The sequence below is a fragment of the Neurospora crassa genome, linkage group V (assembly GCF_000182925.2).
Source record: "Neurospora crassa OR74A linkage group V, whole genome shotgun sequence".
Lineage (NCBI taxonomy): Eukaryota > Fungi > Ascomycota > Sordariomycetes > Sordariales > Sordariaceae > Neurospora > Neurospora crassa.
This window is the reverse complement of record NC_026505.1, coordinates 2,199,341-2,222,853: the sequence shown is the minus strand read 5'-3', so window position 1 is coordinate 2,222,853 and position 23,513 is coordinate 2,199,341. Positions and strand designations below refer to the sequence as shown.

The 23,513-nt window shown below is 48.5% G+C and overlaps 3 protein-coding genes and 1 non-coding gene across 5 annotated transcripts; all 4 read right to left on the bottom strand.

Annotated features, from left to right (window-relative positions):
- Nucleotides 1-19: 19 nt before the first annotated feature.
- Nucleotides 20-1,765, bottom strand: NCU03726 (hypothetical protein). The gene is made up of 2 exons (XM_956409.2): nucleotides 1,418-1,765; nucleotides 20-1,275 (listed from the first exon to the last, which is right to left on the bottom strand). The coding sequence occupies exons 1-2, from the start codon at nucleotides 1,441-1,443 to the stop codon at nucleotides 279-281; spliced, it is 1,023 nt and encodes a 340-aa protein (XP_961502.1). The 5' UTR covers nucleotides 1,444-1,765; the 3' UTR covers nucleotides 20-278.
- Nucleotides 1,766-3,632: 1,867 nt separating this feature from the next.
- On the bottom strand, nucleotides 3,633-7,035 carry vib-1 (vegetative incompatibility blocked-1). 2 transcript variants are annotated; one of them, XM_011396269.1, is made up of 3 exons: nucleotides 5,698-7,035; nucleotides 5,253-5,624; nucleotides 3,633-5,136 (listed from the first exon to the last, which is right to left on the bottom strand). In XM_011396269.1, exons 1-3 carry the CDS (start codon nucleotides 6,582-6,584, stop codon nucleotides 4,350-4,352), a joined length of 2,046 nt encoding a protein of 681 aa, XP_011394571.1. In that variant the 5' UTR covers nucleotides 6,585-7,035; the 3' UTR covers nucleotides 3,633-4,349. The 2 variants fall into 2 exon arrangements, with proteins under 2 accessions (XP_011394571.1, XP_011394570.1); XM_011396268.1 differs by having other exon boundaries at nucleotides 3,633-5,133.
- A 2,480-nt stretch (nucleotides 7,036-9,515) lies between these two features.
- On the bottom strand, nucleotides 9,516-10,212 carry NCU14070. Its single transcript, XR_897957.1, has 2 exons — nucleotides 9,948-10,212; nucleotides 9,516-9,865 (listed from the first exon to the last, which is right to left on the bottom strand). It is a non-coding gene; the product is annotated as a ncrg137 (non-coding RNA).
- Nucleotides 10,213-20,647: 10,435 nt separating this feature from the next.
- NCU03721 (hypothetical protein) lies at nucleotides 20,648-22,299 on the bottom strand (the record flags this gene model as incomplete). The annotated part of the gene is made up of 6 exons (XM_956404.1): nucleotides 20,648-20,673; nucleotides 20,805-20,922; nucleotides 21,019-21,378; nucleotides 21,657-21,691; nucleotides 21,965-21,997; nucleotides 22,179-22,299. 6 exons carry the CDS (start codon nucleotides 22,297-22,299, stop codon nucleotides 20,648-20,650), a joined length of 693 nt encoding a protein of 230 aa, XP_961497.1.
- Between the last annotated feature and the right edge of the window lie 1,214 nt (nucleotides 22,300-23,513).

Here is a 23,513-nt window from a genome sequence, read left to right as displayed (position 1 = left end):
ATTCATGACCAAAACGCTGACGGGAGTGCTCGGATTATCCCCTGTATGAACCTGGGAACTAGGTACCATGCCGAGAGCGTGGCTACAGGGCTTCAGGGCTTCAGGGCTTCAGGGCTTCCTTTGTCTACAAGAGGCAGTCATCGCTTTAGTATAGATGCTGCTACACACGGCCTGCATTATCTTCAGCTCCCCAAGTATCACCACGAATACAAGTACAATTACTAACCCACCACCAACGAGTCGGTTACTCAACCATCTTGTTCTCTTTCTCATCCTTTTCACTCTGAATCCGAATCCTGCCCAACCGCAGACATAGCATCACCCACCGAACTTCCCGCTTTGCCTGCCATCTTCTTCTCCTTCTCCTTCTGTCTCCTCTTGAGCTTCTTCTCCCTATTCAACCGCTTCTTCTTCTCCTTCAAGTGTTCCTCCTTGGTCATCTTCTGCTTCTGCTCCGCCTCCTCCTTTTCCTTCCTCGCCTTCTCCTTGATCCTCATGGCAATTCTCCCCTTCTTTCCGAGCCGCTTCTTTTTCTTTTTCTGCTGTTCACTACCGCCTGCTTGTTGTTGAACTTCGGTCCCCGTGGCCACCGGTTGACCATGTAGAGCTGTTGCTGCCGCTGCCCTGTCTGCTTTCTTGCCCTTCACTGTAACGACAATCTTCCTCACCCTCCACGGCACCTCAAGTCCCCACGCCCGCTGCTTGGCCCAGTTCAGAATGTCTTGGCTAGTCACGGCTGCGGCCCGGAACTGTTCTTGCTCCTCAGGCGTGAGCTCGCCGCGTATGTAGTAGGATATAGGTCGGTCAGCGATGACCGTCTCGCCTGCGCCATCCTCTTCGTCCTTGGAAGGGAGGACGATCTTTTGAGGGGCTGAGGTGGAGAAGAGGCGAAACTCGAATTCGGCGGCTTCTTCCTCCTCTTCGAGTGGCGCCTGGTCTTGCATTGGTGTGTCCTCTTCGTCACTTCCATCATCATCCTCATCCGAGGACCCGGCGTCACCTTGACTTGTTTGCTTCGTCTCCTTCTCCTTCTTCTGGGTCTTCTCCCTGGCCACCTCATGTTGCTTGGCCGAAGCTTCTGTCGGCTCTCTAGCCGCAGTAGTGGCATCATCATCACGCGCCGCACCGTCATCAAACTCAAACTTCAATGAGAGCAAGCTAGAGAGTTTGGCATTGAGTAGCTGAGCCTTGGCTTCCACTTCGGCTTCGTCCGCTGTGTCCGGACTGGAGCCACGATCGGACGTCCCTGAACCGAAGAGCTCATCTCTTCTCACTCTGTTTTTGGCAGGTCAGTAAGAAGTCATGTACAATTATGTGTGTACCGTGACAAATCAGAGGTGGTCTGACTGGTGCAAATATTGGATACGAGAAAGGTTTTTGGGGAAGAAAAAAAGAAAAAGAAAAGACTGAAACCGACCGTTTTGCGTCAGGTACCTCAAACATCTTTCTTTCGCAGAGGTTCTTTCAAGGAGTGAAAAGCCTCGTGAAATGTGGAACTATGCGGCTGGTATTTTTGTGAGCCGAGATTTGTGCCACTGATGATTTGAGTGAAGGGAAGAAATTTTCAACGAGGTCCGATAAAGTTGAAGAGTCAGCTGGCAGGTCCGTGATGCCACTGTAGTCGCAAAATAAGGGGCGTAAGTAATTGAAGCCGTGCAATCACGATCCACCAAACCAGTTGTCACGAACGAGCGAATTGGTGTTGATAATCGGGAAACGCAGGCGCGCGACATGGATTGCTTCTCATCGTCGCTGTGCACTGCAGTGGATGTGGAGGTTGGCAATGAATGGTCTTACCAGCTGCCAAGTTTGTGGGCTGTCATTCGGTTGACAGCTGTCCGCTGCTGCTGCTGTTCTCAACTTCCAGCAGCGGCAATCCGTTCAGCATTTTGCCCATTTTCAAAAACTTGTAGATTGAGAGACCCCCCTTTATAACCTCCCGGCATGTCATTTTTCAATGTACTGCCTCCCTCGAGACTTTAGGCTTTGAACACCATGTCGAAAAAGGTTCCAGTCTCGCCGTCTCTTAAATGAATGATTTATATCTTCGTGCGCGAGCGCCACTGCATCATTAGTGATTTTCTACGCGAGTATCATCGTAACGTCCGCAATTATTATCTATCTACCTGCGAAGTAGGTAAGAGGCTCAAATAAAACCCCCCATGTGACCATCCTACACCCTTTTCACCCTCCTGGTCGCCTCAAGAAAACGTTGTGTTTCCGCCATGGTCAAGGGCAGCAGACGAAAGATATAGATGAGATCGTGCTCCTGAACACAATGCCCGGCCAGTCGAGGCATTTCCCACCCGTTCATCCAACTACATGCTTGTCATCTTGCCATAAACATACCTAAACATCTAAACATCAAGAAGGGGGAGGACGTTGTCAATGACGGGGCTCACGTACATATCGTACGGTCCCGGGTGCCAGGAGTTCAGTATCCAGCCCTGTGACAGCTGTGCACCGAATGGAACGATCGGTTTCATGTACACATGTGGTCCCATAGATGGAAATTCGCAGCCATCAACCCATAGCTAAACTCGAAGGTATCTGTTATCGTCGTTTCCTTTTCTTTTTTTTTTTTTTTTTTTCTTTTTTTTTCTTCTTCTTTTCTTTTTTTCCTGTGGGAATAGGTTGACGACGGAAAGGTTGGGACAGGTTGGTAACACAACATTTTATCATGTATGTAGGACCTACATATCTACCTAACTGATAAAATCCGGGGTTGGGGGGCATGAGGGGTTTGGAGGTCAGGGGAAAGTAAGAGGTGGGCGCCTGACGGAGCACAACAAGAACGCCGACAGAAGTTGTCACTGAAGTTGAACCTCAAACTTGACAGGAACTTGAATATGCTCTGGGTAGCATACACCGATAGTAAGCCAAACCTGTATACGTGTGTTTTTGTCTCTAGGTACGGTATGTATGTGTGTGGTAGGCATATTAGGTAGAAAGTACCTAGCACCTGCCAGATCAGGAGTGGTCAGTTGATTGATATACATACAAAAGGCCAGCCAAGCATCTGCTGACCTTTACTTCTCCTGGTGGTGGCGGCAAGCTTCTTTGTCTGTCTTGCAAAGCTGTGGGACGTTAGATGCAATGTTAACTACATATCTCACTTGTCAAGTCTGCGAAGAGAAATGGGGAAATACGAGAAGCTGGTCGGGTTGGGTTGAAATTTTTGGACCATTGTGGTTTCATGTACTTTCCAGATGAAGAGGGTCGAGTAAATGCTAAGGAGAGTTGTGACAAGACGGCAAAGGAAATGGTTGAATGAGATATAGCACTCTAGTCACACGAGTTCATGTCTCATGTTTTCTGGTTTTCGTCGCCGAACTTCTCACCGAGCTCGTACACCTATACCCTTCAGCACTTTATTTGCCTTTGACCTCCATTTCCACCCAGGGATTTGGTTGTTACCGTGAAGCTCGGTTAAGCAACCATTATGGCTGTGGGCAAGGGGGGGGAGGGACACGTTATGAGGATGGAGAGACACAACATGAGCGAGTGCCGGGGGAGCGTGATATGATGAGCTTGAACGGGGTGCCCACTCCGCAAAGTGTGACTGTGATTACCTACGCTGGCCAAGGCTGGGTGGGAATCAGTCAGTTGGTGCATGAAAACGCAGATAAAGGGGGGCTTATAGCACTCAGGAAAGGCGCCGTCAGTGTATTTTTGGGTTTATTACGCGCATATATCTTCCATATTGATCATGCAAACACAGGCAGATCATCTCGGGAGGTATTACTCATTGTGGTATTTGGAGTGGTATCGATTGGACGTTGAAAATGCGCAAGAAGAACCGAAGACAATGACAGATGAAATCCCTCCAGATTGTATATCATGCAGTGGTGAAGCCAAAGCACCGCCCGCAACAGAAGCACATGAAATTTGTACATGGACGTAGATGTGTATGTACGGATATAGAAAAACAGAGCTCTTGGTTGAGAAACATAGAACCGCAAAGAGAAAGGTATTTTGGATCAACAAAAAATCAAACTGCCGCCGCCATCCAGAACACATGCCGACTTCTTTTCTAATCCACAAGCTTCCTCGACTTCTCTTTTGACGTCAGGCGCACCCCGCCAAACAGGTAATGCGCTGTTTCCAGGCCGGTCACCGGCATGTAAAAATGCCGAGCTGCAAACCATCCATAGTGTCGTCGATTAGCCCATCATGAATGGGATTGAGACACCAATATCCACCATTGTTTGACCGCACCCCCCTTTTTCAGGCTTGATTTTCAAGCAACAATTACCATTTAAGACGCCTTCATCTCCTCGTTATCATCAGCCTAAAAGCAACTGGAGCCTGGTATTTCAGTCGTGGATCCAAACTTCGTTCTCCTCCTTTTACGTGGCGTTCCATGCATAGTGGTTGTTGCCATACACGCCTGGCACTGGTGCACCCGAGTGCGAAGGCTGCGAGTGCGGCTCCGTTTTCACACCTGTAGGAAAGGAATAGGACCTGTCACCTCCGTTCGTGTACGATGAAGTCTGCCCCTCACCGGCAGTGCTGGTCCAGGACTGAGATGGGGGGAAGTAATCACGCGGCGGAGCCGCACTCGTAGGCGCAGACGCTGGGGCAGAGGCACCTCCTTCTTGAGATGGTGTTCCGTAAGCGCCCGACGACGCCCCGCCTGCTCCTGCACCTGACGTAGGCGGATGATGTTGCGATTGGGGACTTATATCACTTGAGCTGTTGCCAAGGTACGAAGGGGGGCCATAGCGATACTCGCCCGAGGCCGTCTCGTTCGTGAGTGAGCCATGGCTACCGTGGCGAGGGCTCTTTGAAGGACGGGGATTGCTGTCCACATAGCGCGGCACGTTAAGCGAGCTGTCCGCTGTGCTCGGCAACGAAAGATGCGGCGGAGGTGCCGATGCGTAAGTTGCGTATTGTGTTCGGATGGGGGCCGACGGTTGTTGGTCTTGGGCTACCATAGAGAGTTGCATAGAAGGCATGGAGGTCTGCTGGATAGGCATCTCTTGGGGCTCGGCCGTGTAGCTGGGCGCTCCAGAAAGGGGCATTTTAGGATAGGGCTCGGGGCCGGCCATCGATGTTGTCGGGTAAGAAGTCGATCCTGGGTTGTGTGGCATCGACACCTGACTAGATGGGTTCCAACTTGTGGGGTAAGAACTGCTGACCTATGTTAGCATCACGTATCGTTTTCCTCTAACAAGTCAGGACCCTAGTGAAGCTAGCATCACTGCCTTGAATATGCCACATCTCCGTATCTTGAAATTTTGTTGACTTACTTCGAACGCATTTGCATAGGACTCTGGGGCATCTGCTTCGCAGACGTGAACGTGAACGCTGTTCTGGGCAAATCCATGCTCGAGACACGGGGTCTCGAATCATAGGGAGGCTTGTTAAGCGCGACAGCTTGCGCAACAATTGAGTGACCGGTTTCCACGAGTGTCTGTCCTCTTGAACCAGCGCTAGATCCCAACAGCGGGATCTCCTTTCTCGCTTGGAAATTCCGCGGGCTTCTTCCTCGGACAACAATCGGCGCAGTGGTAAGCTCCGAAAGCACAAGTTTCGTACCATTCGCTAGGGTTCCATGGAGCTTCAAGTGTAGGACGAAGTGTTGCTGTAATTCCTTCCGTCTACCGTTGTTGGCCGTTGCGCTAGATAGGAACGCATCAGCTTATTGAACATAACGAAATGTGGAGTGAGTGGTGGTTCTGAAGTGATGCTTACATCCTAAATTGAAGTCGACGCCACCCAATTGGATAGATAGCGTAGTGATCTCCGCCATTGTCTTCCTCCTCTTCGGACCAGGGAATCAGAGGAAGTGATGGAGGTTCTTGATCGGGAGCTTGGTTGACTTCTGGTGAGTTGGGTGGGGGCGTCTTCCAGGGAATGACGATTAGGCGCACAGGGTGGCCGTCGACAGATTCGATTGCCGATATAGTAACTTCCATGTTCTTGATCTGGCTGGTCTCGCCCGTTTCTAGCATGACAGACAACGGTATTTGAGGAAAGCAGATATTGCCGCTGATTTGAAACAGGTTGCGGCGGTAGCAAGTCAACTCGGCGTTCAAGACATTGCCGTCGCCAGGCGAGGGAAACTCCGACAGAAAGAACATGCCGTGAAGTTGAGCTTCGATTTCGATTTCGTGAATCCGCCCTTTGTGGTCGACGATGGTATGTTTGTCGCCAACCTTCTTGAATGAGAGTAGCTTCTGGTCGTGATTCATGGCCGGCTTGTAGTCGTCGCGGAGATCTTGGACCATTTCCGTATAGGGAGTTTGGTCGACCTGGGAGTAGCTGCGCTTCATGCCGGTGGTGATGCTGGGGATGTTCATCAACGAAGGGTGTGGATATCTCTCGTAGCCATCGCCATCCTCCTGGGCAGGCCGTCCATGATGGTATGGTGCGTTGTGATAGTCCATCGTGTGCTGACGACTGCGAGGGCGTACAAGATGTGAAGAAGCCGCCGATCCTACTGGTACCGAAGACTCTTGAGTGTTGTACCGACCAGTATTCATCTGCACCGGATTCCCGTAGTTGGGCCAGATGCCTCCGTGCTGAGTCTCAGCTCTCAACTCTGCCATACTGACCGTGTATGTTGCTGTCGCTGACATGGGCAGCTGTCACTCCTCCAAAGATTGCCCGAAGGTTTCCTTCACAGAAAAAAACCCTTCGAGTCGCTTAGGTTGGAGGATAGTTTTGTCTAGTAGTCTTTACTCCTCCTCGTGCGTAGTGGGGCGAAAGAATAGAGCACCAAAGAAGATGTTTGGAGAAGAGATCGAAAGAGACGCCGTCTTGGTTGATTTAGGAATAAGAAGGAACGACAAGAGGATCGGATAACGAAAGAGTGTAGTCGTAGAAGAGCGCGGTGGTGTACATATGTATGTACTTGTATCAAGCCAATAGTGCCACCAATGGTCGAGAGGACGGTTGTGAGAGGAGGGTTAACTTCGGCACTGTCCCGGGAGCTACAGGGGGTACGGAACAAGACCAAGTCGAAGTTAGCGGCTTTCACGAGGGTGGGATGGTAGGGGATTGTTTCTCACTCTCGCACTTGCAGAAACGATCCAACCGTACAGGGAAGGAGGTTGAGGGAAAACGAGACGATCTGGCAAGCAGGGCCGCGACCCTTGCTAGTCAAGATGGGGTATGATATCAACAGCTAACGGCCCATTTAGCCCACAGAAAAGAGGGAAAGAGATCGAGCTCAGAATCCAGCACTGCCCTCTGATTTTTCATAGCAGACAGTGTTATGCTCTGGGTCCCAATCCACTGGGAAATGAGCACCAAAGCTCTCTTCATGCCGGACACACACTGTTTCTAAGGGCAGAGTCCATGAATGACCTCGGCATCGCATCCGACATAGGGGGAGGTAATTGAGGGAGACGAGGCAGTCTGACCCTTGGTGTCATGAAGTGTGATGATGGCTTTGATCCTCCTGACGCAAAGCATTTGTCAGATAGTGAGTTCAAGCTACTGTACCGAGATACACCACTCGGGCAACTGCCATTCCTGTCCCCCTTCATGCCCCTTCTACCCCTCCGCTCTGCCGGACGAGGAAGAAGGAAAAGAAAAACAGTGGTACGCTAGTTTCGAGGTTTGGCTGCTCTGACAACGGTGGAGGGGACCTCTGGAACATGGACTAGCTCAAAGAGGAACCGGCTTCGTAGTGACAACGGCATGGGGGTGTAAATAGAGACGCTGAAGGAACATCTGGCCAAATAACCCAGGCCATCAGAGAAGAGGATGAACAGGTGTGAGTGCACTTTTGCCCGTCTCCGGCTCATCACCTAGAGGAGCCGCCAACCCTCGTCGCCGCCTCTCGGCCCGTCTCCACTGGCTTCACGCAGAGGTCCTCTGGCCAATCCAGGGTCAAGCTAGTAACAATGGCCCAGTCAAAACATTGTGTAAGTGATGGACCAGGGCGAATGATTTTAGCAATGCATAATCCTTTAAACATCTTTGGGCAGAGGTGAATTTCAGAGGCCCGCAATTTCTAGAAGACCGTTGGGCAAGAAACGCGCATGCTGCTAGAGGATCCTCACTTTCTGTGGTGTCCAAGCAGAGCGGGTTTGAGTTGAATAACTGACTGAGGGGGCACGGGGGGAAGGACTCAAGAGGCAGAAAAAATTTGGTTCATGAGATTACCTTTTGACCAGGGTCCACGGCGGAGTGTTTGGAGGGGCCAATACGGCCCCTCTCCCAGTCTCCCCCAGCAACTCAGGCCCCCAGCATCTTTGGCCCAGCACACTCGGCTGGCGAACGAGGACAGAAAATTTATGGAACCCCTGCTTCCAATCGACTGGAAGACCGACCTTTTCCTATCGCAGAACCTCGTTAGCCAACCTGGCCGGGTTGAGCACCGAACAACCGCACGGCCGCGATCCCAAAGGAGGTATAAAGAAAAGCAATATCAACGGTCGTTATATAGGGAGCTCTGACCAAAACTGTGGATGCATCATCTCACCCTCGTAAGTGGACTGGTGGTTCCAGACGAACCCAAATTTGTAAACTGCACTAGCGTAAAGCGGGTTGGGGACATGCTCCTGCTCCTGAGTCCTGACAAGCTGTTGACGGAGCCGAGGCCAGATGAGGATATGGGGGCCGGCCGTGCTATCACAACGTGAAGCAGGACCGCGGCAGCCGAAACACCCTTTCTGTCTTGCACAACCTTCCCAGCGGGTCTACGGGCCACTCCGTATGTATCTCAAAGGGGGAGGAAACACAAAGACCCTGTACAAATGTGCTTCGTTTGACACTATCGACGTGAAGAAGGAAAAAGAAGTACCAGGACATGGGGGATGAATCAGACCATGAAAGCACGATTGAATGACCTCGAACATAACCGGCTGGATGTGTTGGGCTTTGATCGCCCTGCGCGATAACGAGCATCACTGGTCTGATTCGTCGTTCTCTTGTATTGACAGCTTTGATAAATCATGGTTTGTCGTGAAGAAGGTTTGCGACATTAGCATATTAGTTCGATTGAATGGCAACTGGCTGGCGGCCGAGCGAGCTTGTTCTTTTTGGTCCACGGTCCTGCTGCCTCGATTCCCTCTTTGTGCGATGGGCGGCCCATAAGTAGTGTACGGGTAAATTACCCCGATGTGTTCCGAGTCTCGGCAGAGCAACCTGACAAGGCACTTGAACGGTCGCGGCCTTCCTATGACGGGTGGGCCGATCTAGCAAGGACTGGGGAAGAAAGGTGCTGTGTACTGTCAGTGTACACTACATCCAGCATAGTGCGATTTTGGCTTGCGGTTCGGTTCGCAGGGAAGTGAAATGCGGAGGTAGGAAAAACGGCACCGCTTGACGACATTCCCGAAAGGGGGTAGGGGGTAGGGGTACTCAAGCTTCAAGGGCTCAAGAGATGATGGGGGCCTGGTAGGGTTGTGCCTGGAACCAGGGGGGGAGAGGGGCCGAAGAGGGGGTCCGTGATGGAGGCAGGTAGCTTTTTGTCGGCAGGTACTGCGAAAGTAACCATCCAACGCAAGGACGGCGTTGACGGGACAAGACGGGCCATCAAGTGTCCATTTCTTTTTTTTGCTTTTCGACTTGTGTGCCTCGCAGCAGCCATCGACATACCTGGCCTCGACCCCTGTTTGGGCGCCGTGACCATCAACCAGCGTCACTGCCGCCGTGACGCAGCCAAACAGCATTGGCACCCTTCCTGTACACTACATCTTTCATCTTGTATTCGACTGCAACTGGCTACTGGGCTGACGAACAGGAGCGTAAATGGTGGACGAGGAGCCGTACGTTGAGGTGTAGCTCAGATGGCCATGCATCTGGCGTTGGTGACACGACGGGAGCTCGTCCACACATCGCAATACAATCTGCGCCTCTTGGCATCTCTTTCGGCTGGCCTGAGTGTAGATATGCACGTAGTATAGTACTGGCTTTCCGGAGCGTGTGTTGAGCTTGCATTCCTACAGGTCAAGGGCATTGGGTTCTGAGTTGGGTTGGGAATGGCAGACATTCGACCAGTTAGGTGGTTTTGTGTTGATGATATCTGGTTGTCCGGTCGTCGCCGTCATCGGCTTATATGTTTGTACAACCATATCTCAAAGTCGAGATAGCTGCCCGCCATCTGAGGTCCGAACCAGACGCAGTCATGCCCTCGGGACTCCTTGGCGGCAGCGTTGGGACGAGATTCCAGGCGTTCAGGCTGATGAGCCCAAAGATCCCGTCGGGTCATGACGCCGTCCTCAAGGCGAGAGAGGTTGAGACGGCTGGAGGGGGAAAATCGACAATTTGACGAGATCTGAAAGAGGACCAAGAGCACTGTCAGGTAGGCACAACATCATGCAAGACTGACCTCAAAAGTGCCCGATGAGGCACCCCGGCTCATTAGGCCGCTTGCCCAGTTTGGGAACCAAGCGCCGTCGTTCGCTCGTAGAGGTGCCGATATTCGTGATATCTCCCGCCAAGGACTGAAAATCATTGACGAGGTCGGCACCTTGACTCACGCCACGCGTAGGAGGGCCAAGCTGCTACCCGCACACAGCAGCTGAATAAGATTGCGACTTCGAAAGCTGGTTGTAGTTTGGCAGCTTGAACGCTGAGAAGTTCGTTGGTTGAAGTCGGAGGCGATGACAAGACAGTTCTTCCGTTACAACTGAAGGACAACTGAAGAAATTTTTGGTGGGCACACAGCGGGCATCATCCGTCAAGTGGACAATAACGATCCATACCTACTTACCTAGCAATCGCCAAAAGAAAATTTCCCAGCTGGTAAGAAAGGAACGGTGCTCAGAAGAGGGCAGATGCACACGCAGTCAGTCCCGATAGAGAGCTGGAGGAAGGTACGTACCACAACCCTGGTGTTCAATGTTCAACAAACTGGAAGGAACGCACAAGGCATTTCAACAATCGGAATCATGAGATGTATTTCGGTTTGTCATGGCGATCCCCACGCTAGCCCAACTGGCCCCATCTGCTCTCCAGTTTCTCTGCCCAAGTGGAAGTGGAAGCTGGAGGTTTTCAAGTCTCCATCGCCTTTTATCGTTTTCATGCTTTGCTGGAGTATTGAACCAAAATAGGTACATAGGTACCGATACCTACAATGAGGATGTACTTATAATAACAACAAGTGCTCAGCATTTCAGCTCCGTCGTATATTTTAAGAGCTGCGGCGGATCGAACCCCGTGCGGGCCTGCGTTGGAAGAAGGGAAGGAGGGGTAAAACAGATTTTGCGCTACTGCAATGTGGGCAAGAACTGTTCCCGGCGCCCCCAGTTAATTTCATGCTCTTGCGCCAAGGCCATGGCGGAAGGCGGGAAGGCGTGCGCTTGCGCAACTCTCATCCACCCACGGGCAATCGAAGATGACAAGACTGGTGGGAGAGGAAGAACAAGCACATGCAAGCTTTCCACTATCGATTGTAATCCGTGGCTCAAGAGTGAGGATAGGGTCTGATACCGGCCGCGACGGGCCATCCGAGGAGCTTGAGATCCTCCGACGTGCACGCCGATACGTCACCTCCGCACCGAGGGAATCCGACTCCGGCTCCCCATTTCGCCATCCCTCTACATGCGGTAAGTAATGACATCCGATATTACACCCCCCTTCCATGCTGGCCATTGTTAACCGATCTCCAAGTCAGTCAAGTGCTACAAAACGTAGCTCTAGATGGTCTAGGTATAGTAGTGTACGTGGTACTCTCTCATCAACTGCCTGGGCTTAGGACCTGCCTTGTGAGGGTCAGGTATCCGGGATTGGAGAGGCTCCTACGAGCTGTCCATGGCTAATGATTTAAGCAATGCCCCAATGTGTGTCCGCTTTGCGATATTGCTCCCCAGAAAAAGAAACGAGCTGGCGCGATTCCCGACACGCCATCGGCTCGATATCAAGATGTCTCGACATCACAACCGCTTCATCACGATCGTACAGTGATGGAAGGGCCGATGTCCTGAGCGAATGAGCTTTGTGGACGACAACCCCTCAACCCTTGATTTAACTATTAGTCACCCGGTGCAAATTGGACATGATAGTGGGGAACATGTACATCCTCTTGAAGTCCCAGGCAAGGTCAGTCGTTCCATCCGGATTTTCTCCACACATTTGACAGAACAGAACTTGGGACCGTGATGGCCGCAAACCCTACTGGCCGTGGCGGGAGTTCAATAAAGTAGAGGTCTCATGCAGGCATTCCTTCTCTTGCCTTCTCCGCAAGGCCCACCGGTGCTCGGAAGGAAAGATGTAGCTGCGGAGGCTTCACGGCTTTTGGTGGTGCCGGTTCGCAAGAAGCGCAGCAAGCGCGATCAAGGTTCCCGCAAAGGCCCGTGCTTCCCTTTAATTTGACCACCGACAATGGAAACTCGCCGAAGGGATCCATGCTCACAAACCCGTCCCATGCCATTTTAGCAGCTCACAAGGCAGGGCGGGGGGAAATCGTTCAATTTTCATGATCGCAAGCGCTTCGTTGAATTGCGAGCCATCTCAGACTCCCGTCCTCATTCTCTTTTTCCACGCCAGCTACGAGCCCAGTGAATAAGTCTAGAGGTAAGCATCGCCCGTCAGACAGAGCCAAGACCTTGTGGAATTAGGAAGGATGGTGATCTCAAATCATTTCTCCAGCAACCAACGTCCAGCGTATCATTCAGATGCCGCGCCGTGGATTTAGTCGTCGGTTGCAGTGGCTTCCGCCGTGTGGAAGAGGTAGCGTCCCATCCAGGCACACCGGCAGGTTAGGGTTAGACCCGGAGACCAGCAGACCAGCCAAGCACTCAACCAACAACGCGATCAACAATCAAAAGCCAGCCTTTGCTTTTTCGAGTTGCAGAACCCCCCCCCCCCCCCCCCCAACCCAAAAACCCCGACCTCCTGTCTTGATCACAATTCTTCATACTGTTAACCCTGTACATAACGATCAAGTCCGTTACCCGGGTCTTGATCGTAATGCCCAGGTTATCGTTACTCTAAGGTAGGCTAGTTCGGGCTTCTGAACCAATCAGGAGGCCGGTGCCAGCTGAAAGGACCTATAACCGGCCGTCACGAGCTGTAACAGCCTGTTACTGGGCGTCTCAGAACCGAACCAAACCCCTCAAGTATAACGATTTTGGTGCAATTCGCCTTCAAATTCTGATCGAAATCGTAATACGAAGGTTGATCGTTACTACCATACAAATATGCACCGTTACTGTGATCTTGACCGTTATGGTCAGGATATCGTTATATGGCTGATCGTTATGTACAGGGTTAACAGTATGTAGTTTAGTTCGAGGTCACTTTTCCTCAGGTGTTTCCTCGCATTAGCGCAATGATAGGTATCCGCACCTGGCAGGGCCAGAGTCCCAGAGCCAGTGTAAAGCCGCCTGTCACCCAATAACTCCGCGGACATTTTTCACTGTCTCGGGAGGTGACAATGGTGGAGCGGGCAAAATTGAAAGCAACCTAATTGAATATCCACCTGATTAGATACATCGATGGAAGCACCATGGCCTCGGGCGAGACAACCTCAACACCAAGACAAGCCTCGAGAGCCCGACAGAGGAACCTGGATACATATACTACGCTGCTACGGCACACAGCATCATTGGCAGGTACCACTCTGGCATTCCAGTTGAGGACATGACAGACCATCTGGACTCGCTGAGTACTGCGTAGCAAGGCCAGCACCAGCCAAGAAAAAACCCCCACTACGAGAACCACCAAGAGAACGAACGGAGCCTAGCTGGCTGGCTAGGTATATGTAGGTACCAGAGCTACTTTCACGGCATGTACGTGTACATAGTACACCACTTCCACACCCCACTGGCAGTTTGGCACTGGCCGGTGGCTGCCCGCTCCGCTACCACTGTGGTCTGCAACTGCGCTGCCGTGCATTGGTGAACGTTACAGTCACGATTACGCTTTGGGCAAAGTCAGGGCTTGCGAGATCTGCCCGGGGACGGATGCTACCTACCTATCCGCATCACAACGTCGTTCGACCCTTTGGACTGGACGTAAGCCAACACTGTAGCGCCGCACACCACCTACCTACGTACCATGGAGGATGGAGTACGTATCGAAGAGCATGGCACTTGTTTCTGAGCGTCCCACATACGGCCCGGCCCATCAGAAGACACCATAGCTACGCATGTACACGGCCAGAACCGCCAAGTCCACTGTGTTCTGAACAATAAGCCCCCAGTTGAGGTCCTCTTGATGCCCTAGCTTTCGATGTCCAGAACGGCAGGGCGGATGGTCAATGCGACAAAGCTGCGATGCCGTGCTTGCCAGCTCTGGTTCCTCGACGGGGTGTCCTTGCGGGATGTCAGCCTGGCAAACTCGAGGCTTGAGTTAGTCCGGCAGCCATCAACGTGTCTGCAAATTTCCTAGTAAACACAAAGGTAGCTGATCCGAATCGCCATACGCGATCGAATCACAATTGACAGACAGGGTTTTCGGCTTGAACATTGAGAGAGCGAATGTTGACTGATGACTCTCCAATGTCTTCTTAGTGTACACTACGCTACCCAGCCCGGCCTTGATACTATTGAACCAGATGAACTCGAGCCAATGGCCTTGCTTGCTACCTCAGCATGAGTCCATTACATGCCATATGTACTGTAGGTGTCTCTTTTCTTGGGAGATGCTCTACACACTTTAACTCCGGACGAAACTTGAATCGGGCCAGCGTTCGCAGCAATGGCATCCAGAGGCAAGCCACCACCACTACATCACCCACATACATCTATCTGACCAAATTACGCGGTGCTAATTGGCACGCGCATGGCTAACTCACTTACGCTTCCGACATGCCGCTAAAATGCTGCTCTACTTGGGGGTTAGCGGTGGAGTCTTTTGCCAACCCCCTCTCATAAAAGAGGGGGAAAATTTTCTGTAGGACAACCGTTTAATCTAGGACAACCCACATAGAATTTTACTAGCAATCTGACCCATCCCCATACTAAACCACCACATTACACACTACAATAGCGTTGTTAGAAGCTATTAGAAATCCAATATATTACTCAATAAGGTAGTAAGTAAATAAAAGAACGAATTACAATTATTACTCGTTATTTTCTAGTACTAGCGCCCCCTCTACTACTAATACTAGTACTAGTACCACCTCCTCTACTATTAACGCTAGTACTAGTACTAGTACCACCTCCTCTACTACCGCCTCCCTCCTTACTAGTATACTCTTCATACATACAACTTACTTTCTTACCAGCATTTGAAGTCTTATAGTACTCTCTACGTACTTCATAACCCTATAATATAGCGTTAATTCGAAAGACTATAACCGTAATAGAATAAAGGGGTCGATAACTAACATTAACAGTCTAATTTATATAGTATAAAGTCTAGGAGTAGCTAGTAAATTAAAGAGACGGCGGTTAATTAACTAGAATAGTAGCAAATCGACCTCCTCCCCTCCCCCCTCCTCCTCCTCCTCCTTATCCCTATTATCCTCCCCCTCGTAAAACTCTCTATAATCAACTTCATCATCGTTATTAACTAGGGTAGTCTTATCTTCAAAGAGTACATTAATTATCTAAGTATCAAAATAACTAATAATATTAACAGCAATCTCAATAGCGGATTATTAAAGTAGGTAGGGAGGTAAAGATAAGGGCTCTAGCAATTATATAGTAGAGGGATTATTACCTAAATTAATATCAACCGAATCGTCAAATAAGAAATAAGAAGAATTACCCTATACTTTCTTAAAGACTATTAATACTAATATACTAACCGTATCGTATATAAATAACCTATCCCCATCCTCCTTATCCCTCTCCCTTTCGTTAAATATATCCTCTTTATAAATTAGTATATACCCATCCTTCAACTACTCCTTCCTCCAATTATCAAAGTAAACTCTCCATATAACCTTACCCTTACCGTTAACCGAATCTTTAACCCAATTATTGTAAACCTACTTTTAAATCTTCTTATTATATAATCTAACGGCTATAAACTACCTCTTCTCCTCAACCAACCACTCTTATTACTACCTCTCAATAATACATTAATTAAAATCCCCCTTTAAAAGACTTAATACCTCACCCTCCCTTAACACTTTATATACCCGTCTCTTTATCTTACAATCAAAGTTAACCGCCTTCTCTCAATTTTAATGGTTATATTCCTATATAGTATTATACATTAACAGCGCTTTATAAATTACAATTTTAACGGCGTAATAATAGGTACGCGTTAGCGAACTAAACGTATAGTAGTATTTATCTTTAATATAGGTAATAACTTTAGTAGCTTTTTAAAAGCGGTCCTCTTTAAGGAGTAATAAGGGTAAAGCGGAATTAGTTTTCTTAAATTACTTTACTCAAATTTATATTAAAATTCTTATATAATTAATTAGCTATATATTAGTATTAAAGAACCCGTTAAAGATATTATACTCGGTTATACTATTATTAAGGATATATTAAAGTATTAGGAATACTATAGTTAGTAGGGATACGAAATAAAGGTATAAGGGGGGAAGCGAACCTCGAACTCTCTAATAAATATAATACGAATAAAACTAAACTCTCTATATTAAACGAACTACCGCAATACCTTCTAATAATAAACTTTAAGGAACGAAAATACCCTAATATTAAATAATTACATTATATAAATTAAATAAGAAGGCAATACTATCAATATAATATTAAAAGTATTAATATATTCTTTAACTTCTATACTACAATAACTACTAAACCTATTGATAATTAATAAATAGTAGACTAGTCGGTATAACCTTTTCAACCCTACTCCGTTACTTAAATTATCGAATTTCCTACTAATATAATTAACCTTATATTAATTATATTTAAATTAATCTTAAAAAGAAAACCCCTCATCTCCTAATTTATAACTATCCTCCTCCTTTAATTTTGTAAACGTCGGAGACGAATAGAAGGAATATTAATTGAAATACTTTAACTAATCGAATGTAAAATCGGTATTTAAAAAGTTAATTGGTAATTTAGTAAACCGAATAATATTGTTAAAGTCGTTAATAATAAAGTCCTCTATTAAATTTATTTTAAATATTATATAAATAAGAATAATTTTACTAATTAAATTTATATTAACTATAAGGGTAGCCGACTTTCAATTAATAATATTATTAATTTCTAATTATAATAAATAATAAGTATTTACCCCTATACAAATTTACTGGTAGAGTAATATACTAACTTACCCTTTACTTTACTAAATCCTTAAATATAATTACCCTTATACACCTGCCCGCTATACAACTGAATTTTACCCCTATTTTATTACAATTCCAAACGTTACTCCCAATAATATTATACTTCTTAATTATAGCCTCATAGTTATCGAACCACTTATTAATAGAATTTTCATTCAACTCCCAAAACTTCCTTTTAATATTAATAGTATAATAAATCGTAGTCTTCAACTCTAAATAGTCTTTAAGGAAGCTCGCTAACTATATTGTATTATAAATCTCTAAAACGCTCCGTAATAATTATAACTAATTTACTACGCTAATAACTATTTAATATAATATAGGGAATCGTCCCTAGAAGTAAAATATTACGTATAATATAATAACATCCTCCTCGATGGCTATTAATATATAGGGGCAACTTCTTAATTGCAATGAAATAGTTAATTTGCGGTATTTAACTAGTAATTTAATATAGCGAGAAATAAATATATAGAATTCCCTAGTAATAATAGTAATCTCCCTAATAATTAGTAGTTTATATAATATTTTAAAACGCTCACCGAGGCGCTTAATATAGTCGCAAACAATCAAATACATACGGGCGCCGCAGTAGCTAGCAGGCGCTTCCCCCATTTCAATAAAATATTTATCAAAATCTACTACGCAATAGTAGGTTAACCTCTATTAATCTATAGATATATACAGACTACTTACTTTTACAACTTTAAAGTATAGAGTACGAGTCGGCAGTTAGAAATAGCGAGTTTGAGTATAGTTATATTACCGGTGTGCACAATATCAAAAAGTAGTTTTGCGCAGCGTTAACAGCCGATTGTGTATGGTACCGATCGGCGCTTGTCCCAAATTAAACGGTTGTCCCACAGAAAATTTTCCCCCTCTTTTATAAGAGGGGGTTAGCAAAAGACTCCACCGCTAACCCCCAAGTAAACTTTTTTTTTTCCAAAAAAATTGTTCGACAGATTATCTGTTCACTCGAACTACTTTGCCGGTGAATAGAGGTCAAAGTCAAACAACCCTCCACTCAAACTGTATACCGAGATTATCGCCATTGCTCTTTATCTTAACACAACCGGTATATGTAATGACTGCATGTGCCGTAATATGGCCAAAACCAAACGACAACTCCTGTGCGTTCCAAGTTCGCTCTCACACGTTCTCCGCGCGATGCACGCCGTACGCATTGCAGCAGCCACAGAGTGTGAGAGTATCGTTTGGTGTCACCACCCAAAATGCAATGCTCACCACATTCACGTGGAGCTACTTGTCCCTCGGACGATTTTTGTCACCCGACAGCGATGTCACAAACCGCGTCCATGGGATACATTCCTCGGCAAAGATCGTGCTACTGTTACTCCAAGGCCACGCTGTGGAGGAGACGTAGAGATATCTAGTGTATGTACATACACCATAGAATGCCACGTCCTGCTCATAGACTTGCTCGGTGTAATTTGTCAAGGTATCCAACCGTCACATATACATAACACTCTGCCAGAGTCGCGGAGTTGCGTTTCCGCATCATCATTGGTTTTTTACTATGTATAACACTGACACCGGACCCCCTCTCTTGGCTCCGTGTGGGGTGCCGAAACATTGGCCCACCAAAAAGTCGATGTTCTTGCATTGATACCCTTTGCTGCCTGCTGGATGGACGAAGGGCTCCGGAAGATGGAGACAGTTAAACGGTCCAAGGAGGGCAAACGACGGGAAAATCCTCTTGCCAGCCAGAAGCTCCCCGGAATCCACTTTCAGGAAACCAACGAGGAGCCACGCTTTTTCTTCCGTCATGCTGTATACAGTATGCTTACCGTACATCACCACCAAGTGTGAAATTGAGATGATACCTCTAGACACCTTATCTGGTCCTATGCGTCCCGTCGCTTACACCAAATTTGATTTGACCCAACTTGAGCCGCGAACATTACTCGGTCTAACAAACACCGATTCCTTGGAGCAAGCCATATAGAACATCGACCCTTTTTAGGCTGCCTTTTCTGTTGGGCCGAGGGATATTCTAAGAAAACATCACGTCGCAAAACCCAGCAAATGCCAGTCACTGCCATCATCCAAGAGTCTTGCGGTTGGGAGATGGTTTACTGCAAACCTGTCGACAAGGATCAATTGGCCTAGACCCATTTCAGCAGCCCTCTCCGAGCAGAAGGCTCCATTCAGATGATGATCGCTGTATCCACCGTGGAACCACGGCTCAATCGAAAAGTCTTTCCTGCCGCTATTTTCCGCTACCTCGTCGTTCATCGCCAGGGGGGGGGGTAGAATGGGCCGAAGCGCAACGACCCTCTTTATCTTTGCTGGATCATTCAAACCGCGATGCAGCACGATAATCTGACGGCATGACCCTGAGAGGGGTCGCAGGATTTCTTGTACCCCGGTATTTTATCCCCCTATGTACTTGGACTTCTTCGCTCACCTGCAAAATACTGTTCAAATTGTGATTCGTCAGATCTAGCTGTGGGTTTCTTCAACGGAAGGTCCCATTACATAGTACCATAACCTTTGGCTCGAGAAAGAAGTACAATTCCCGAATTCAGTACAGGCAGTGTTGGGCTTGACCTATACGCATGTCTTTCACAACAATTCATACCGGTGGCCCTCGCAGGAGGTTTGCAAATCACCAAAACGACAAAACTGGGCTTATGATATCAGCAGGCATATGTTGGTACATCTACCCCCCAAGGCTCAACCTCGGAAATAGCAGACTGAGAGGTTTTTGTAGAGGTCATGTTCCTACATACCACATATCTTATCCTACGACTACATACCTGCTTTAGGGTACCCACGATGGGCTCAGACAGGCAAGGTCCGGAGAATTTCTAAAGGAGACTGGAACGCTAGGCGTCGATAACCACATCTGCAAATCTATGAGCCAGTGAGCCATCTGCCGCCCTGGTGAACCAGCAAGCTAGACGTGCTCTAGAGTTGTGCTCTCCCGCCCCTCCACAACATTTTACCACGGCAATCACGGGTAATACAACGACCCTTTCCCAACTTCAGCATTGCAGGCGCCCACACAGACATTATTGGTGTTGTCACACACATGATTACTCACATGAGAAAGATGCATGTCCGCGGCCGGACATGACATTGCCAGGTTGTGGGTTGAAAGGCGTTGGATCTTACTATCGACTTTGTAGCCCTCGATTTCAATACCATGCAGTGATGTTTCTCCTTGGCACAAGGGAAAAAGTTCTGGAAAGCGGAAAGAACATTCCAAGCTGTCACTGTATAGTGCCTTGCTGGGCTGATTCCAAATCGCTGTTTGGCAGTGCAATGGCCACCTCGACACCAGCCAGCTTCGAGTACACCGTGACATGTATTGCACATCACGGCCCACGCAAGCTTCTTGTTTTTTTTTTTGTTTTTTTTTTTCGCTCTTGGCCCTCTGAAACAACTTTCTGCATCGAAACTTGACGCTCAAGTAAGACAACTAACTGATTGGAAGACGAACCGATTTTCGGTGGCGCTGCGCTCGCTTGCTGGAACATTGTCTGAAATCCGTCGTCAGGCTTCCACGTGCTTAGCTGTTTCTGTCGAATTGGACAATTACAACAGCAGCATTCAACAGAGCTAGCGCAGTAAACCGAGCATGGCAAGGTGAGCTTCCTGTCACTCAAGACATTGAACAGTGTAGACCTACGACTACAATGTTGGTGCTCACTTCCATTGCGGGACGCCACCTCATCCCAGCGAATCCGGGGCCTCTCCGGCGCCCGCAGCCCGTATAAGATGGGTCCCGAAATTACATGGAGTTGACTCCAAAGCCGCCCGACTTTAGCCTGGAAGGGCCGATTCAGCGACGCGATACTTTTACCAGCCAATGAAAGTGCGAAGAGAACAGAACAAGGTGTGGCGCCCTCCGATTCTCGACTCACCTTCCGCTTTTGACTGATTTCGTTCTTCAGGTTTTCGGTCCATGAGGACACTCCATGGCATCGGCCATCAGCAGAGGCCAAGTATGGAGAAAACCAGACCTGAGCCTCACTCAACAAATGGCTCCTTTCGAAAAGTAAGCTCCCTCCCCAGACCAAGTGAGCTTCAAGGGTTGAGATAGCAGCAAATACTGCAAAGTAGGATACAAGTGCATGATGTGTCGTTGTCGTCTCTGTTGCCGTTGTTCCGGCGCCTAGCCCTTTCGGATGGGTCATTGACCCACTCAGAAGTGAGCTGAGGACAGACGACGAACTGCTGCCCCTGCTGCCTTGGGTGTTTCCTCGAGCCCAACATTGTACGGCCTGGGAATTCGGAAACGTCATCTGAAAGTGTAACGACATGGGACCCGAAATCATTGACAAACGACAACGACGGAGCTTCAACGCATAGGCAATGGCTCATGTCAACCGTACCCACTTCTTGATTCTTCAAGCATTCATTCGCTTCTTCAGTGGCTCTACTCCGGTCTGACATTCAACAGGTTCGAGTTTGTAGAGTGTCAAAGTGAGGATAAGGACTCGACCTTTCTGTCCCATCGCCGGCGTTGGGCTCTTGCAGTTGCTACATTTCCATGTCGTACTGGCCAGTGCCGGGGATAACTACTACCTTTCAGATCTACAACAACGTGGGATCATCGATCTTGACATTCTCAATTGTCAAGGACGGGTGCAAGTGCAACGCTGCCTCCTGGCTGCCAACCAACGTCCGCCCTCTACTTTCTCTACACTGGCAAGTGGCTTTGTGGCTGGCTCTCCGGTCCAATATCCTAACCTCTCCGCTTCTCATTTCCCTTTCCCCAGCTCCCCCAAACCAGCAGCCAAGGCCTTAACTACGACCATAGTCGAGCCCTTGTCCTTGCTGTGACAGGTTGCTGCAAAATTTACATACTGTGTTCTGCGGGCTGTCGGCATGCTGGTGTTCCTGTCACGACATCGGCAGGAGTTTCCCAAAAACATAGCCTGTGTGTACTCTTGCTCTGGTCATCGCCTGACTGGTTTTGGGTGGATAGTACTCATTTCACGTGCATCGATATCACCGTGCGTTCGGTCCAACTCCGTCCGTCGACCCAATAGTTCTGTGATGTCTAGCCAAGCTGTTTCACCGTTTCCGCGAAGTTTCAACTCTCGGATCTCGGACCAAAAGCTTTGGTCAACTTCATGATAGGGAGCGACTAGTGTCGCAGCTCCATGATCACCCGGCTGAGCTTCAGTCACTTGAACCATGTTTCATTCCTGAGCCCAGCATGGCTAACGTTTAACTGCTTGCCGCTTCTCAACCGAGTCCTAGAGAGTTCGGTGTACTCTGTTCGTTGTCTTTGCTCTTCTTCATTCTCGGCAAAAGTCTTCAGCTGCCGAGTATGAAGGGGTTTTAGGGGCTTATACTGGGCTATAGCGTGATGGGTACGGAGACACACTACTAGCGTTAGCGGTGAAGTTGCGACCGTTTTCCGATCGTCCCATCCCCGCCAGCAGCAGGGTTCCGGGGCCATCCTCTGGGTTCTCGAATTGCGCTTGCGGAAAGCAGCTACCGAAATGCGACGACTCTACACAGTAATAGCCCCTGGCGTCTGTCAGCGTTGAAGAGCCAAGCACGGTCATCCCTTCTGGCTGACCTTTCAAACCATAGTATCCATTTGGATACCACCCTACCATTCTCTCCATTCTGATTTTCCCTTTTGCTTGAAACGGAATGACACCCTCGACGGGGCGGACCCCCCCCCTTCCCTTTCTCCTTTGGATAAGGCTCTCGGAAAGCCGGTATGGAATGGCCTCACAACAACGGTGTGCGATGAGATATTCTTATGCGCAGCGGGGCAAGAGTAAGATTCGAGTTGGACACATCAGGCAGGCGTGTTCAGAGACCGAGAACACACACACAAGCACACCGGTCCCAGTTCTTTCGGGCGGTCTGTCGACATAACTGCCCTTGACACTGCTCATCTCCAGAAGCTTGATGGGGTACACACTATTGATGTAACCACCATCGCCGAGAATCAAACGGAACCGGTCTTGTCAGGGGTTGTTCTGCCGGTGACAAGCCCCCTTCTTGTCGCATCAAGCCTTTGTGACGAGATGCTAGCTCAGTGGGGGGTTGAAGCGTGAATCGTCCGAGCAACCTGGATGTCACGGTGGGAACTCCAAAAAAAGAAAGACAGACAGACAGGGAAACTAGGTAGAAACTGGGTTTTGTGTGGGGGGAGGGCGTCACCGTTCCTGCTTTTGGTCTGGCTTGTATCGGCATGATCATTTCCCCTTTCTCTCTCTCAAGGTTACTTTTTAACCTGGCTAGTGATGATCGAGACCCAAGAGACCAGCTCGCTTGTACCGCACAAGCGTCCCTTGCTATGTACCGGAGGAAAATGCATGAGGGTGGTTACAGGAACCAAAAACAGAACAAGAGAGGGTAGTATGTACGCACACGGACCCCAACAAGGACT